Source organism: Tetranychus urticae, chromosome 2 (genome assembly GCF_039701765.1).
Source record: "Tetranychus urticae isolate SD_2017Ah chromosome 2, NJAU_TeUrti_SD_1.0, whole genome shotgun sequence".
NCBI classification, from domain to species: Eukaryota; Metazoa; Arthropoda; class Arachnida; order Trombidiformes; family Tetranychidae; genus Tetranychus; species Tetranychus urticae.
This window is the reverse complement of record NC_142959.1, coordinates 22,824,195-22,840,465: the sequence shown is the minus strand read 5'-3', so window position 1 is coordinate 22,840,465 and position 16,271 is coordinate 22,824,195. Positions and strand designations below refer to the sequence as shown.

General features: G+C 32.5%; 4 protein-coding genes across 4 annotated transcripts in view; 3 read left to right on the top strand and 1 right to left on the bottom strand.

Moving 5' to 3' along the window:
* The window catches only part of LOC107369002 (uncharacterized), a 28,865-nt gene extending 25,377 nt beyond the window's left edge, over window positions 1-3,488 (top strand). The window contains exon 3 of the mRNA XM_015936922.3: window positions 2,908-3,488. Coding sequence (XP_015792408.2) covers window positions 2,908-3,006 — 99 coding nt within the window. The 3' untranslated portion in view covers window positions 3,007-3,488. The remainder of the gene's footprint in view (window positions 1-2,907) is intronic.
* Window positions 3,489-4,001: 513 nt separating this feature from the next.
* Window positions 4,002-6,944, top strand: l(2)05287 (WD repeat-containing protein l(2)05287). Its single transcript, XM_015936902.3, has 2 exons — window positions 4,002-5,976; window positions 6,061-6,944. Exons 1-2 carry the CDS (start codon window positions 4,074-4,076, stop codon window positions 6,816-6,818), a joined length of 2,661 nt encoding a protein of 886 aa, XP_015792388.2. The 5' UTR covers window positions 4,002-4,073; the 3' UTR covers window positions 6,819-6,944.
* A 61-nt stretch (window positions 6,945-7,005) lies between these two features.
* LOC107368989 (sialin-like) lies at window positions 7,006-15,816 on the bottom strand. The gene is made up of 6 exons (XM_015936903.3): window positions 15,677-15,816; window positions 8,715-8,919; window positions 8,058-8,648; window positions 7,714-7,996; window positions 7,347-7,588; window positions 7,006-7,277 (listed from the first exon to the last, which is right to left on the bottom strand). Exons 2-6 carry the CDS (start codon window positions 8,910-8,912, stop codon window positions 7,035-7,037), a joined length of 1,557 nt encoding a protein of 518 aa, XP_015792389.2. The 5' UTR covers window positions 8,913-8,919; window positions 15,677-15,816; the 3' UTR covers window positions 7,006-7,034.
* LOC107369007 (protein TAPT1 homolog) lies at window positions 10,331-13,069 on the top strand. Its single transcript, XM_015936927.3, has 8 exons — window positions 10,331-10,927; window positions 10,999-11,120; window positions 11,188-11,365; window positions 11,459-11,594; window positions 11,703-11,800; window positions 11,902-12,222; window positions 12,281-12,426; window positions 12,516-13,069. The coding sequence occupies exons 1-8, from the start codon at window positions 10,436-10,438 to the stop codon at window positions 12,724-12,726; spliced, it is 1,704 nt and encodes a 567-aa protein (XP_015792413.1). The 5' UTR covers window positions 10,331-10,435; the 3' UTR covers window positions 12,727-13,069.
* Window positions 15,817-16,271: the final 455 nt, after the last annotated feature.

The following is a 16,271-nucleotide window of genomic DNA, read 5'->3' as shown; positions in this document are numbered from 1 at the left end:
ATAAGGTTTCAACTGTTTACGAATCTCCTTGAAGTATTTAAATGTCAATTGTAATTGATTATGAATTATTATTAAAAATATTTAATTTTCTTCTTTACTCTTCTTTTGTTTTGCTTGGAAGCAAACTTGTCAACCTGATGAGTGATGCTCTAAGGTTTCAGTTTCATTGATTGTCATCGCACATTTTTAATTTGAATTCATTGGTGCATTAAATTAGCAATCTCATACTTGGAATGATTGAAGGGATTAATTGTTGAAATTTTAATAATTCTGATAAGAATCCAGAAAAGAGAGGGGAAAAAAGGTGAAGCAAATAATGTTTGCATGAGAATGAAAAGTATAAAAATGATGATCACAGTTTTGCTGAGCAAAGACTAGACTTTGTTTTTAAACATTAACAACCTTACCATCAATCACTATCATGTTAATCACGTTTAATCCAGCAATTTGTTTCAATACAATTTACCTGAAAATTAATTTGTAATCCGTCTGTTTAAGAATAGGTTGTATTCAGATAAAAATAGCTTTTTCATTAATATTAAATGTTAAGGTCAGTGTCATTTGTGAGTTTTGAGTCGAGATTTACTTGTAAAGTTACTCTCAATGGATTTTAGCATTTCTCGTTTTATTCGCTCCTAGAAACTGAATTAATATTAATGGGCATTTTATGCAAGAATCGAGTGAATTGGCTATTGCTGTCTTATTAATGTCGTCTTCTTGTCGTTTCCTTTTCAGTCCATAAAGTAAACGAACAAATGCAAAATTCGATTTGTTCTAAAGCAAAAGAATCTTGTTCAAGCATGAATGATAATAATTGCATAAGTTGCCGAAATGTAGAGTAAGGTTGAGACTGGCGGGTTAGTACTGCGCTAGATTGCGTATGGACTGCGTTCTTTGACCCTTCATGATGGTCGATACAACTCACTACCTTAGCTCAGGGATAGCGTTTGGCTATGGTTTGATCATGAGTTTGAAAGCTTCAAAAAACGTTATCAATGATTGACAAACAACTAATAAGTCTTTTAAAACGTATTAGTTTTAATGTGATATTATATGCAGACTTTGTTGATATGCTTTTGATGTTAGCAAGAGTTGCAGTCAATGAAGGTCGATTCTTGCCTGATTTTATTCTCAAATTGCCCATTCGAATGGAGTATTCTTGTAACTGTGTTTCCCCTTTGAACTTGAAAATGTTATCCTCAATGGAAAAATGTGAAAAATTCTGTCATTTAGAATAATCGGAAATAGAAAAACGAAATTTTCTACCCACACAGACTTATTCTGTTGTAACACATTTTCAATGTCTTTTTAGGTGACATTTGATCGTCATCAAATAAACCCACATTAATAAAAGAAACGTCAGACTAGAGATTCACCCTTAAAATAGGAATTAATACACCTTGTTATCAACACTTTTTTACCCTTTTACTTCCTACTTGAAGCTACTTCAGTTACTTTAATTTGATAGCAAAAAGGGTTGACAATTTATTCTGAAGATACTCAAAGCGTCTTAAACCTAAACTACTTACCCGAAATTGAACATTCAAAAGGCTATCCGTAGACAAAAGGCGACTCTTAAGAGCTGAAATTCGGCCTGAAATTTTCCTAGGAAAAATTCACTTTCCATAATTCACAAAAAGTGCCAAATAAATATAACTTCAGATTTCGATATCAACTGTTGTTAGAAAGAAAACAATTTCAACTCGAGTGGTCAAAATGAAGATGAAACTCATAAAAAGATCAGAAAATTGAAACAAAATGTTCATCTGAATCATCGATTCATCGTGTTGGGAAAACCTGAAAATGTTGTGATCTATATGTATAAATAAATGTATATTCATTTGAATGTTTCTCAATCTATTTTTTGCTTGTTTTCCACCTTTCACTGAATTATCTGAAAATGAAAAGGAAGCAAAAAAATGATTGCTCAAAATGATTCAACACCATTGAACTTTCTGTTTATATTCCAAAGGGAAACATCCACACACGAAAAAAGGTAAAATTGGCTTCATTCTATTAGTTTAATCATGAAATTTTCATTCAACTAATTGAAGCTTTTCATTCTTGTTGTTTCACCCAAACGATTATAATAATCAGTGAATCTTTTGTTCCCCTGAGCAGTTTAATTTGAAATTTATTTCCGCCTCTCATCTTATCTGCCTTTTCAATAGTCTTGTTTATCCAAATTAATAGTAACTGAATTAGAAGTGATTGTGAAACTGAAATTGAGGAAGGTAAATGTTCACTAATAGCACAGGTAGAAGCGGGTATAAAAAAGATAAAACAAAAGAAAAGGAAAGTTCTAAATAAACAGAACTTCTCAGATAATTTAAATAGCATGATTATTTGATGACTAATTCTGACACAGAAACGGAAGAAAAGAGAATCTTCTTTTTTTCTTCTAAACGAAAAAAATTAACTTTAAAAAGAGAGAAAATAAGATTTGCCATGTAAATGAATGAATGAAGGAAAACAAGAAAAAGGAATGGAATTGAAAAAAAGCGAAAAAAAGTCTTCATTTACTTTACATTTTCATTATTTTCAAGTCAATTTGTGAATGGAAATTTTCATCTCATTGAACATTTCAACTGAATCAATGGCAATCGAAAGCGTTTATCATGAGCTATTTCAAGTCAAGCTTGCAACATTTCCATGAAACGTCCAGAGTTTGAGTCGAATTTGATGTAAATTTGAACTAAAAATGAATTGAGAATAAAGTTTATCAAAATGTCATGAGAAAAAATTGAAGCAAATGCTTAGATTTACAGATTTTTCAGCTTTCAATTTTAAAGGAAAATTGAATTGAATCTACAAGTTGGTCAATCATGAAACTTTGAATCTCATTGTAATGATTGGTTTGAAATTTGATTTTTTGTTTAATTCTAATTTGTTTCTTTCTCTTCTCAGGCAAATGCTCAACTACGAAAAGAGGAATTTGCTCGGTTATTGGATGAACATGCCCAACTGGTGAATGAAATTAATCGAGCTGAAACAACTTTATTGTGATGATTATGGTTTAATTGGTTTACTCTGGGCTGGACTAGCTTTATATATCTTGATATTCACCTCTCGCACTTGGATTATACCGTGAACCAGAATTGAAATTTTAAAGGGAAAGGAATCAAAATGGAAAGTCTCTTTTGCTTTTACCCGTGAAAGTGAAATGAACACATTAAATATACTTAATTATATATTGAATTATGGACAACAAACTGACCACAAACAAACCAAATGTCTTCACTTAATCTTTCCTTTTCTTCTTCTCTTTCCTTCAACATCTTTTAACAGAAACAAAATTATTTTCATTCCTCAATCAACATCCCTTACAAAAAATATTGAGTAAATTATCCTTCAATTGTTAGTAATAAAGATAACAATGATAATAATATTAATGATAATTGTTAATCCGTCTTTAAAATCAACTTTTTGTCGTAAAAAAAGGATAAAAGTAAATTGGAAATAAATAAAAAAATTTTAAACCTAAAAAAGTCTGGTTTCATTCACAATGTTTTTGGCTATTTCAATGGCGAAATGGATGAGATTTTCTTGGAAATTATTTTCTTTTATTTCTTCTAAGAATTGAAGTGAAAATTCAGAGAAACTCGGCTAATTTTGTTCTTGGTTAAGTCGATTATATTCACAATTTAAGTCACTTTGTCAGTTAATTATTGCATCTAAATTATGGTTGGTTTGGTTTTGGGTTTGCTTTTGAATTTGAAAGTGTTGCCATCTATTAGTGGTGATGATAGCTCATGGGTAAATTTGGTTTAACAAGATTTTATTTGTCAAATTAAGTTGAGATTTAAATGAATGTTTTAATGTTAAGTTATCGATTTGATTGGGTTTGGAGTGGGAATTAAATTTCTTATTTTATCAAGTCTTTTAATTGTATTTTTCTCTTTGAGAAAATTCCGTTTATGATTTAAAAATTGGTGTATTGGGAGATACGATGGTCGATTCAATCGATGCATCAATATCTCTCTGAAACATGTGAGTTTTGTTGCGCTTCTTGAACCACGCTGTTGTGTTTATTTTCTAGTTTAGTTTAGTTAATTTGTAGTTTTTTTTACATTATGGAATCTGTTTATAAATTAAAAGTGGTTGGTGGGTTAAATTTTACCGAAAGAAAGTGTATTTTTTCACTTGATGGAAAATTATTGTTGACTATTGCTACAAATTGTATTCTTATTTTTGTTGTCGATGATGGTTCTCCTTATGGAACACTTACTATCACCTCAGATGAAAATAAGAGTTCCAGGAAGAGCTCTTTTGCTGAAGATATTTGTAATATTGTTCTCAATCCATATTCACCTGAATCTTCGGTAATCAGTTTCACCAACCGTGGCAGGATTACATTTTGGAATTATCTAAAAGTTAATCAAATTAAAGAGTTCAATATTTTCTCTTCTCTTTATCCTGATATTCAATCTTCGTTGACTCTTCTTTATGGACTTGTGGTTAAACCCGAAAATGATGATGATAACATTTCAGATTTGACCATTTATCATGCAACCATGTTTTGTGATAAACCATACCTTTATTATTGTACTATTGGGCAAATCGAGCAAATGACCAAGTCATCTGTTTCTAAAGATAAACCGAGGAAATCAAAAGCCGGCTCTCAAGTTTCACTTGATAGGCTGAAATCTATGGCTACTAACATTCGATATGATCCTGATCGTGCTTTGGTTGGTATTGTTACAGGAGCTAGAAATAAGTTTCTAGCCGCAATTGACGGAAATTTCATCAATATAATCCATCTTCCTTACTCGACAACCACTGGAGGTATTGCTCACAAACAAGCTCGTAATTTCTTCACATGCTTAACAGCTCATGCAACAGAGTATCTTCTAGCTGCTGGCGACTCTCTTGGACGAGTACATATATATCGAGAAGATTTCTGCTTTTCTCATCAACCAATTAGAAGTATAACTCACTGGCATCATTCACCAGTTGCTGATTTATGTTTCTCGCCATCTGGGTCTTACCTTTACTCAGGTGGATTTGAATCAGTACTAGTTCGTTGGGATATTTCTTTCAGTCATGAAAACAATTTCTATCCTAGATTGGGCTCTCCAATTCGATATGTGATCTGTGATAGTTTAAATCAAAAAATTTTGACCTGCCATGAGAACAATACTTTTCATTGTGTTGGCTCAACTTTTGACGTAAATTTTCCTGCTCTCGGTGGTCTTACTCTTTTACCGCCAACAGATTTTCTTCGAGCTCCACAAAACATTTCTTGGGATCCAAAATCATCTAGCATCGTGCTAAGGGGAAAATGTGGCCATCTTCAGTTTTATTCACCCTTCAAGGAACAACAACTATTCCAGTTGGACGTAGTTGGTATGAACTATTTGCCACCAGAAGTAGATCGGGTAATCATAAATGTTGATGTCGCTCGTTTCTGTGTCTCTTCCAATGGTGAGTGGATATCAACACTTGAATATCGTGAGGATGGTGTTATGATGCCAGAGATGAGACTAAAGTTTTGGCAATATCTTGATTCTTCGGAAAACAAATATAAATTGAATTCCTGCATACATTTACCTCATAAGAAACCTGTTAATAAGATGAAATTTTCGCAAGACTCTAATTTTATGGTCACAACTAGTAGGGATACCGAATTCAAAATTTGGCATCTTGTCAAAGAAGATTCTGGTAAACCTGATGGCAAAACATATTGGATTTGTGGACGAGTGGGCAATTTGAATAGATTTTCAACGCCCGAAGAAATAGCAGTCTCATCTGATTTTTCTTTGTTAGCAATTTCTTTCGGCTCTAATGTAACTATTTGGGATACAAGTGACTACAATCTCGAATCTAGAGGAACCTTTGTTCCACCAAAAGACTCTCATCTCAGTTCGATTGACCAAACTATACTATCAATTGGTTTTGGTAGTGATATTCAATCCAATTTGCTTTTTGAAACTCGCTCTTCATCAGTCAGGGTTTGCGATCTCTTGAATTACTCAGGTATATTTAATTTTTGATTTATAATTATAATTTGATTTTAATCCTAATCGATATTAATAATTCTTCATCTTTTTTTCAATTTAGTTAAACAACTTTGGAAACCACCTAAAAATACTTATATCAAATTCAATCTTTATGATGATCAAAAGAATAGAATGGCGTGTTATTTAACTAATGGGACAGTCGTTTTACTTGACACGGAGAAGGAAATAGCTAAGATCACCTTATCCCATGCTACAGCTGATGTACGTTTGATGGTTTGTGGGATATTTTTCCCTCTTCCACGAGTTTCAGAGGATCCCATCTTTTCGCATCATGGAATGATTTTGATTGATCAATCACAGAAGGTTTACGCAATCGGATTATCTGACAACAAAGTTGAAGAACTGAGTCTAAGTGGTCCAATCGATGACGAGTTGGATGAAAATTTAACTCCATTCGCAAGGATGTGTAAGGAAGAGCGATACAAAGTGAAAAAAGAAGAAAAGTTAAAACAATTGGAGCTCAATCAATATCTTGGACCTTCAATTACTCGTAAAAAGTTGATTGAAGATGTATTTATCAAGGTTTCATCTCATATTTTACCTCCTGTTGAAAAATTTTGTACTTCATTTTTAACCTCTTTGCTGCAACTAAGCTCTTCTAATAGTAGTAACGACAATGTAAAAGAAATAGATAAATATTCTGATGCAAAAGCTTCAGATGACTCTAGTGATGAAGAAATTGATGAAAAATCTAAGGTTAAAGAAACAAACGATCAAGTACCAATGGAAGTGGACAATGTTTTAGACGAAAAACCTGAATTCGTCTTTAATGAAAACTATGATTGGTTAAAAGATTAATTATTTTTATTGTGTTGGCTTGAGTGACAAATCAAGTCATCTTTAACACCCACCTCTGTATAATTGACCTCAAATATATTGAAACTTTTCGTTCATTAATGACCAGTAAATCTTTGAAATTATGAATGTTATTTTATTCATTTCTTTCCGCATTCCCGCAAACCCTTTTAAATGACCATTTTATAGATTGGTTTAATAATTGAGAATGTTTATTAATCAGTATTTAAAAACTAAAGCTGCTTGAGACATTCGCTGCTTCTTTCGTTCAAACCATAATCGGAATCGAGATACTTCAGGCATTTCTATTGAAACAACAGTTGCTATTGAATTGGATCGATTCGGTGCTATTCCCCATGGCTGTGGAGTTGCTGAAGCAAATAGTATAAAGTAAAACCATCCAAGTATCATGATACACCCAGTTATGATGAATATCATATTCCACTGAAAAGCATCATTTACCTGAAAAAGAGATGTAAATATATTTGTAATCATGAATTTACAACTATAATATTCTTTTCTCAATTTTACCTTAGAACTCAATATAGACTGGACTAGAATTGGTACCGTGATTCCACTTGCAGCTGATGCCGTATTTGTCATTCCAAATACTGTTCCAGATAAATCAGGAGACATTTCTGAAATCAATGGTATATCGCCTCCAGTCCTTAAACCCAAAGCCAACATTGAAAAGGTTAAAATTATCAAGATGGATGTTTTATCATGACCAAGAAATGTTATTGTTATGAAACAAACTGCTGGTATCAATAAAGCTATTTGAGGAAAGATTCACAATTAGTTGAAAAGACGGTGATACTGAATTGATTAAGTTTTAAGGTTTATCAACATGTGATGGATGGAATCGATTGGTGTCGATTTGTTTGGTTTTTTTACTTACTGCAAGTTTCAAAAATTCTTCGAGTCATCGAGACATGGACAATTTTCTTAATTATTATCCAATCTGCTAATGGACCTGAAACAATCATAGAGACACAAACGGCTATAAGAAGGTAAAAAATTATCCACTGATTGGTTTGATTTGTAAAAGACCAAATAAACATGAGGTAAGCTGGTAAACTGGTTGTAATTAAAATGTAACCAAAACTCCAGGCTCCTTGAGCAATCGCTATTGACCATAATTTTTTGCTGGTCCATAATTTATACCATTCAACTTTCACTATCTGTAAAATTAATCACTCAATCAACTACTGATATTTAATTTGTCTATCTGTTAATAGTTACCCTTCGACGTTGGTTGGAACAGGATTCTTTTTGGATGAGTCGTAATTCATATTCTGAAATCCACCGATGACTTGCTGGATCAGGTGTTACCAGAAACCACCAGAAAAAGATGAAAACACAATTTAATCCACCAATAGTGTACCAAATACTCGGCCAATCTCGCGATTGTGATAAATGGTTGATTGGATGGCAAAGATAGGCGGATAGAGGAATTGTAATCAATTGGCCAAAGCTTGAACCAGCAAAGATGAAACTTAAAACTAAACCAAGCTCCGATTTAGGAAACCAGCGAGTGATGAGAACATAAATTCCGGTCAATATCGGCCCATGAGATACTCCTTGGATAAATCGGATTATAAAGATGACAGCAACTCCGCCATGAATGGATACTGGTGTTAATAAAGTGCAACAAGTTGATATCAAATGAGCAGCAATTGTTAGATAAGCCACATTGAAACGTTCACAAGATCGACCAGCGATTATATTTACTGCTAAATAACCATAATAATAAGCAGTTACAATAGCGAACCGTTGACTTTCACTCCAATAATAGTAATAATATTCCAAAGGATCTTTTGGCTCAAGTTGAGTCTAGCCATGATTTAAAAGAAACGATTTATTCAGCTGATTGTGTTGAAATTAAAAGAGATAACTTACATGTTGTTTAGAGGATGTTGTATTTGGATCTCGATAGATTGGATCTAAAATCAAACTGAGATTGGCAATTGAAGCAGCTGCAAATATGGTTGAACAAACGGATAAAAAAGCGACAATTAAACGAACTGGAATCAATGGTTTCTCATTCATTTTGGCCATCATCTCTGACCATCGATTATCACTTGATGGATTAACCATGATTAATCTAAATATAGAAACTTGGATGGATTAACAATGGACCACTGAAACAATGCGTTTTCAAACGTTTGGAGTAATTTTTCTAGTTTTCCACCAACTATTGGTTAGGCGATTTCATTGTCACCCAATGTTTTGGAATTGAAATTTTAACTTGGCTCTACTTCATATTTCCACCCAGTTGTGGATCAATTAATAGTTGGTTTGTTGCATCACTAACTACATTTTATATGATTCAGCAAAAAATGATCAAACTGTTGATCAACTTCAATTTCAATCGATGGATATTATTATATTTAAAGATTACTGCCCTTGAAGATAATTTTGTTCAACGGTTTCGGTTTCCAATCACAATTAACATGAAACAAAAGATTAAGCTTTCTCATTTCATCTTTTGTATTGTTTAGTACCAAAACTAGTCATTGGCGAATCAGTCTATCAACTGAATTAACGAGTTGACTGTTAGTTCTTTAAGAATTGCCATTTCTCTTGAATGTCTTGTCAATCCAATTCAATCGAAAGGATTTTTTTGTAAATATTTTTAAGGTTGTTAATTAATTAACTATTTTAGAAGGTAGTTCAATTTGTTCAAGTCATGCTTAAAGTGACTTTCCAATGTTGACTCTGAAAATTTCAATTTTCAATGAATTAGAATCTCTTAATCAACTCATTAAATCAAAATTATCAATTAAAGAGGATTTTCCAAAAACAATGTTGATTCCATTAAAATTTTAGGTTCACTTGAAGTTTAACCAGAAAAAAAATTAAGGACAGATAGAGAATATAAGTTTTTACTATTTTCATACGTTAACTTCAATACAATGAATAATATTTGTAGCGATTAATAATTAATAATTGCTAATTACTGATTACTAGTGAGGATCATAAGCTGAAATTCATCAATGAAAAAGTCTAAAAATGGTGAGAAGCAGTTTTGGCCATCAAAGCATTCCGTAACAAAGGAAACAGGAAGAAAAAGCAAAAACAATTTTCACTCTCAGGTAATTTTTGTAAGCAGAACATTGCTTAAGTTTCAAGGTGAAGGTTAAGGTCAAAGTAATAAAGTAATAATTAGTAAATTGTTGAGACTCTTTGAAAGCTACGTTACTGGTTTCAGTGGGTCGTTTGCTTTATAAGAAGTATCTTGGTGAAGATGTTAATAGCTTCGATGAATGTTGAAGCATTGTTGGGTTTAATGGCTAATATAATATCTTCTTTATTGATTGTTTGAGTCAATTGTAAGTTGAAAGATGACTTAAGTATCTAATTTTGTTTGATTACAATTATTTTGAATAGTTTTTAATAAGACTTTAGTTTTATCAGAGCAACGTCTTGTGCCTCCCTCTATTGGTATCAGTCTTAAGTGTGGAAGATTTGTTTACTTTTTTACCTTTTCACAGTTGGTTTCTCATTTCTTAGACTTTCATCCTGTGATGTTGTCTTGTAATGAAATGTTCGGTTTATTTGTTTAATTGGATTTTATTTTGTTGGTTTGTTGTAAATTTGGCTATTGTTGCCTCAACCCAATGTCCAATATAATAATCAATGATGACAATGAAGCTGAAACCTTCATTGGAAATGAAGAGGATAAAGAAAATCAATCATATGGTAAATTGGTTGAAGAAGTAACTGAGATTGTTAAAAGTAATAGTGCTGTCAAAGGAGGTGTTAAATGGACAATCGGTGATGAACCATTGAATGAAAATGATTCTAAATTGGTTAATTCTGGGCTGAGGAAAAGACGGACCCATTCATCTGGTGGTATTAAAGATGGTAAATCAATTACAATTGCAGGTGGTAATGGTAAAGTTGGAATAGGAAGACGAATATCATTTGCAGGTGTTGAAACGGGCTTGATAGAACCTAAAGTTGATTATTCTTGGAAAAATGTTACACTCTATGATTATATTCATCGTGAGATTAGAAGATCATATTTGCCTGAAAATGACGAAGCTCGTTACGCCGAAAGGAGGGAAAAATTTTACATGTTTCTCAAGATTCCACGAGAACTGGAAAGGGTTAGTCTCTGTTTTTGGGAAAAATTCAATTCAATGTAATTTGCTAACATCTGAAATTTTTTCTTTTCCAGTTCATATGGTTTGGGTTCCTTCAATGTGTCGACGTTTTTGTCTCCCTTTTCACTCTTTTGCCGATTAGATTTTTTCTATCTCTTTGGTTTTTATTGTCAAGATCTATGTCTAAAACTTTCAGGTATGACTTTAATCCTATGATTCAAATAATATTATAAACAGTAAGCTCATAAGCCTATTTATTGCAGAAAATCAACTAATCAAGGTCGATCAATTCTACAACCTGCTGAGATCTGCGATCTTCTGAAAGGAATCATGTTTATCATCGGTGCTCTTCTTCTTTTTAACATTGATACCTCAATGTTGTATCATATAATCAAATCTCAATCTGTGATAAAGCTTTATATATTCTTCAATATGCTCGAGGTAAATCATCTATTATCATTAATATTCTTGTCTCTCATTTTTAAGAAAACATTCATATAACAACATTAATCCCATGTTTCACTTTATCCTTAGCTGGCTGATAAGTTGATTACATCATTTGGGTTAGATATATTGGATGTATTATATTGGACTGCAACTGAACCAAGAGGTAGAAAGAGAGAGCATTTCGGAGTGATTCCTCATCTTTTCATGACTATTGTGTATATTTGTAAGTAAATAACATGATGTTAATTTTATCTCGCTCACGTTTTTTTCATTGACTGTATCTTCATCTAATCTTATCGTTTTTCATTTCTTTTTGTTTTCCGACAATTAGTTGTCCATGCCATATTAGTCCTGCTTCAAGCAACTACTCTTAATGTCGCTATTAACTCGAGTAACAATGCTCTTCTCACCATTATGATGTCCAATAATGTAAGTAGTTAGGTTTCCTGCAAGATATTTCAATTAAGCTTATATTTCGAGCGATTTGTCTTTAATTCCTCACTCATTTTTTCTTCTTTTTCACTAAATAGTTCGTCGAGCTAAAAGGAATGGTTTTCAAAAAGTTCGAGAAAAATAATTTATTCCAAATGTCATGCAATGATGTCAAAGAAAGGTTCCATCTTCTGATAATTTTAATTGTGGTTGTCATACAAACTATGAAGGAATATAATTGGGAGGAAAAGCATTTTTGGATCCTTATGCCTTACTGTTTCTATATTTTCATCAGTGAATTCGCCGTCGATTGGGTTAAACATTGTTTTGTTACTCGATTCAATGATATTAGTCATGAGATTTATCATTCATATACAATTAGTCTGTCTTATGATATTGCCAGCAGTAATCTGAAAAGTGTAAGTTTATCCATAAAAATCTGATGCAATCTAATTCATGCAATATTTGTTTTCATAGGCCTATTCAGACCATACTGATTTGATATCTAAAAGGATGGGATTTGTTCCTTTACCGTTAGGATTATTGCTTATGAAAGTTGTTTATATTTCTGTACCCTTAAATGGATGGTACGGGATCGCTGCAATTGCTATTGGCTTTCTTTGGTATGTATGATAATTAGTTAATAATCATTTATTTTCCATTCCTAATTAGTAATAATTTTAATTCCAATGTTTACCTTCTCTCTTTCTAGTTTAATCAGCTTCAAGTTTTGGCTCAATATTTTATTAGTTGGGCGAGCTTTCAAAATCATTGAAGATAAGGAAATCGAAAAAGAAAAGAGTGATCCATTTGTACGACATTGCTCGAGTTTACCTTCAAGTCGTCATACAAGCGTTGAAAACATTCCCGGAAACTTGGAAGCCCCGCTTAAACTCAAAATTATCAATCAAACTAACAGCTAGCAATAGATTATTTGAATTATTAATTTTTTTGCTGGAAGCAAAATATAAAAATTTTATACAAAGAATTTGTTTCTATCTATTCAATCCGTTTTTACTGGTATTTCATTTTTCGATATGATGTCATCTTCATTCTATTGGCAACTCAGAATCGGATCAAATGCTGTTTACTGCAAATTTTTTTGGATTCCTTGACAACCGATTTATCCTCGTCCATCAATATTTTATATCTTCATCCAATTAACGAGCTGTTTCTACTAGTCCTAATCAATTGCTACATTTCAAATATCAGTCAAATATCACTGTATATAAAAAAATATGAACACAAATTATTTATGCAAATTGAGACTTTGATTTCATCTTTTCAATTTTTGCCGATTCAAGTTTTAGATGAATTTCAGTGATTCGAAGTCGTTATGTATTTAAAAATCAAAGCTAAATCTGCTCAAATAGTTTGCGGAAGAGTTCGAGCTTCTTCTTGCACTGGATAAATGATAGTGTTTGTAGCTTGTTGCAAAAACGTGTAAAATCTGAAAAACTCTTGTTAAATCACAAAAATATTATACAAATAAAGAATTGAAGAAAAAACAAAATAAATTTCATTTTTAAACATAAAAAACGTCAAACTATAACATTTGCATCAAATGTAAATAAAATACAGCATGAGTCTAAGGGACTTAACCCTGAGTAAGCACTACTGAATGTCGCCTTAACTTGAGGATTTGAGCGAGATTCGAACGCTAACCTCAAGATGCAGAGTACAACATATGAAGATTAGCTGTCTTATCGCCGATGCTAATCATTAGGCTAGCAATAAATTAAAGTACCAATAGAATCGAACTTTTTTTGTCCAGTTTTCTATTAAATTGTTTTTTTCTTGTCTCTAGAAACTAAATATGCTCGAGATGGCGACAGTTAGATTAACTTAACTCTAGCCTAGTGGTTAGAGGTTGCGATAAGACAGATACTCTTCTTATGAAATACTCTCGCGTTCGAATCTCGGCCAAGTAAAGCGACATTCAGCAGTGCTTACTCAGGGTTAAACTCCCTGGTATATCCCATCCCTTCTTCCTAATGAACCCAGCTAACGATCTGGATAGAGGCAAATCTTCAATAGAAAAAGATTTTTTAAATTAAACACCAAAAATAGAGACCGGTGTAAGTGTCAGGAAGAGCCATAGTCAGTAAGACATTTTGAGGTAACCAACCTGACATCACTTTGTGTCTTCATCTCAAAAAATACCTCGAAACATTGCAATCTCTGAAGCTAAAGTAAACGTCTCATTGACTTGCACAATACAAAAATCTTCATTAACTTTCAACTAAACCAAACTAACCCAGCTAACATTGAAATGTAAACTTCAAACAAATACTGAAATATGTGAAACCTTTATAAACATTTCATTAAACGAGGGGAACCGTCAGAAGTATCATATCGATATTGAGATTTCATTGGTCGCTATCTGTACATTAGACCTTGTTGAAAACTTATTAGGTTGGCCGGATACAGTTTAGGGTCGAGTTTTATTTTATTGAGTTCCATGTGATAATCGCAGAGAGATGAATATTGGTGCTTAGCATCTTACAATATTCATGCATTTTTTGCAATCAACAAAAATTGATTATCTCAATTAATTGCTGAGATATTACAATTTAATTGAAAAATGGGAAATTTTTTAGCTCCCATTGACTAACATTGGTTTTAATCAAAAATACAGTTTATGCATAGGGTCCCCTTTGACCATTTTTCAAAATACAGCTCGTTTTTGATTTTTGCGTTTTTCCATTTTTCAATTAAATTAAAATATCTCAGCAATTAATTGAGATAATCAATTTTTGTTAATTGCAGAAAATACATGAATATTGTGAGATTTTATCCACCAATATTCATCTCTTTGCAATAATCGCATGGAATTCAATGAAATAAAACTCGACCCTAAACTGTATCCGGCCAACCTAATACATAAGGAGATGAGCTGCCACTTTTTCGATTTCGGCATTTTATCGTCTTTTTTCTAAAAAAATTGTATGCTTTTCTATGGGGATTTTTAAGTTCATTTTTTTAATGACTTGCGAGACTTTAAAACTCCAATTACTGGCATCCAAGGTAATACTGAAACAACAGAATTCAGTAAAATTCAAGATAACATCCTCACTTGTTGTACTAATCGAAGAGTTGTTTTCTTTGGAGACATCGCCGAGTTAACAAAAACATATACTTTTTATTGCACAGCCAAGCATTTATTAGATGCGTTTTATAAAACAAATACAAATCCCATAGAAAAGCATACAAATTTTTTTAGAAAAAAGGCGATAAATACCGAAATCGAAAAGGTGGCAGCTCATTTCCTTATGTAAGTTTTCAACAAGGTCAAACAGAAATCTCAATATCGATCGGACACTTCTGACGGCTCCCCTCGTAAACTGGATAATGCCTAGCGCCTATGGGTAGGTAGACCACCTACCTGTAGGTAGCAAGGGGTAGACGGCGACTTAAAGCTGTCGCGGCTAGCCGGTCCACGCAAGAAAATCTATTAACCCTAACACCTACTGTACTCTCCTTTGACTTACTTAAGTTAAATGATGAGCATAAAGATGGTGATATTGTAGTAAAGCCTCAATCCAAATCATTGATTTTAAGGGGAAAATTGTAAAGTATCAAAACTATCACCTTGAATAATGTAAATGAAACTGCCAATCATGAAATAAATTTCATATTCAATCAACCTTTAAAACAAAAGCTTCACTGACAATACAAACCAAAAACAAGATCCATTGAAAAGAAACATTGACCATTTTGTTACCTAAAAAACAAACTATCAGATAAAATATCAATATAACAGGTAAAAGCCCAATTTACATTTCCTTTCCACTCAACAATCAAGTAAACTCTGAAGCGATCAGTTTTTAAGCGACAAAAAAAACAGGTAAAATGAGCAACAGCTAAGCTTACCTGAGAGTTTGTAAAGGCTTTTAATAGGAAAACAAAAACCTTTCACGACTAGTCGATGGTTTTTATGATTAAAAATGAGTTCAACTAAACCATGATAATATTGATGATAATGATGATGGAAATGACAAAAATGAAGAGAAGGAGAAAGAGAGCAAAAAAACCTTTTACTTTATTTAAAAACATTCATTGTTGTTGTCTTGTTGACTTCCGGATCATTTAAAACATTTATTGTTGTCTTCTCAGTTTCCGGATGATTCGTGATTCATGGTGACGCTGGTTCACGAAGATGAACAAGATGTGCTCAGAAAGAAGACGAATTGATGAAAGAGAGAAGTTGAAAAATGATGAGAAAAGAAAATGATGATTAAAATGATGAGGTGGACGCGTGTTTCCATCTCGAAACGTCTCTTTTACTTTACTGTGTTTTTGTGTCTTTCACTGATCACTTAACCATACAAGTAAAAATATGGATAAACGCGTGTTTACCACTTTTCCCCTCTTAACGTGTGTCTCGCCATTGAACCATAAAAGGGAAAGGAGGAGTTGATGATGATCATTCTCATCATCATTTTTGGCCGATCAAGATGATCATCAT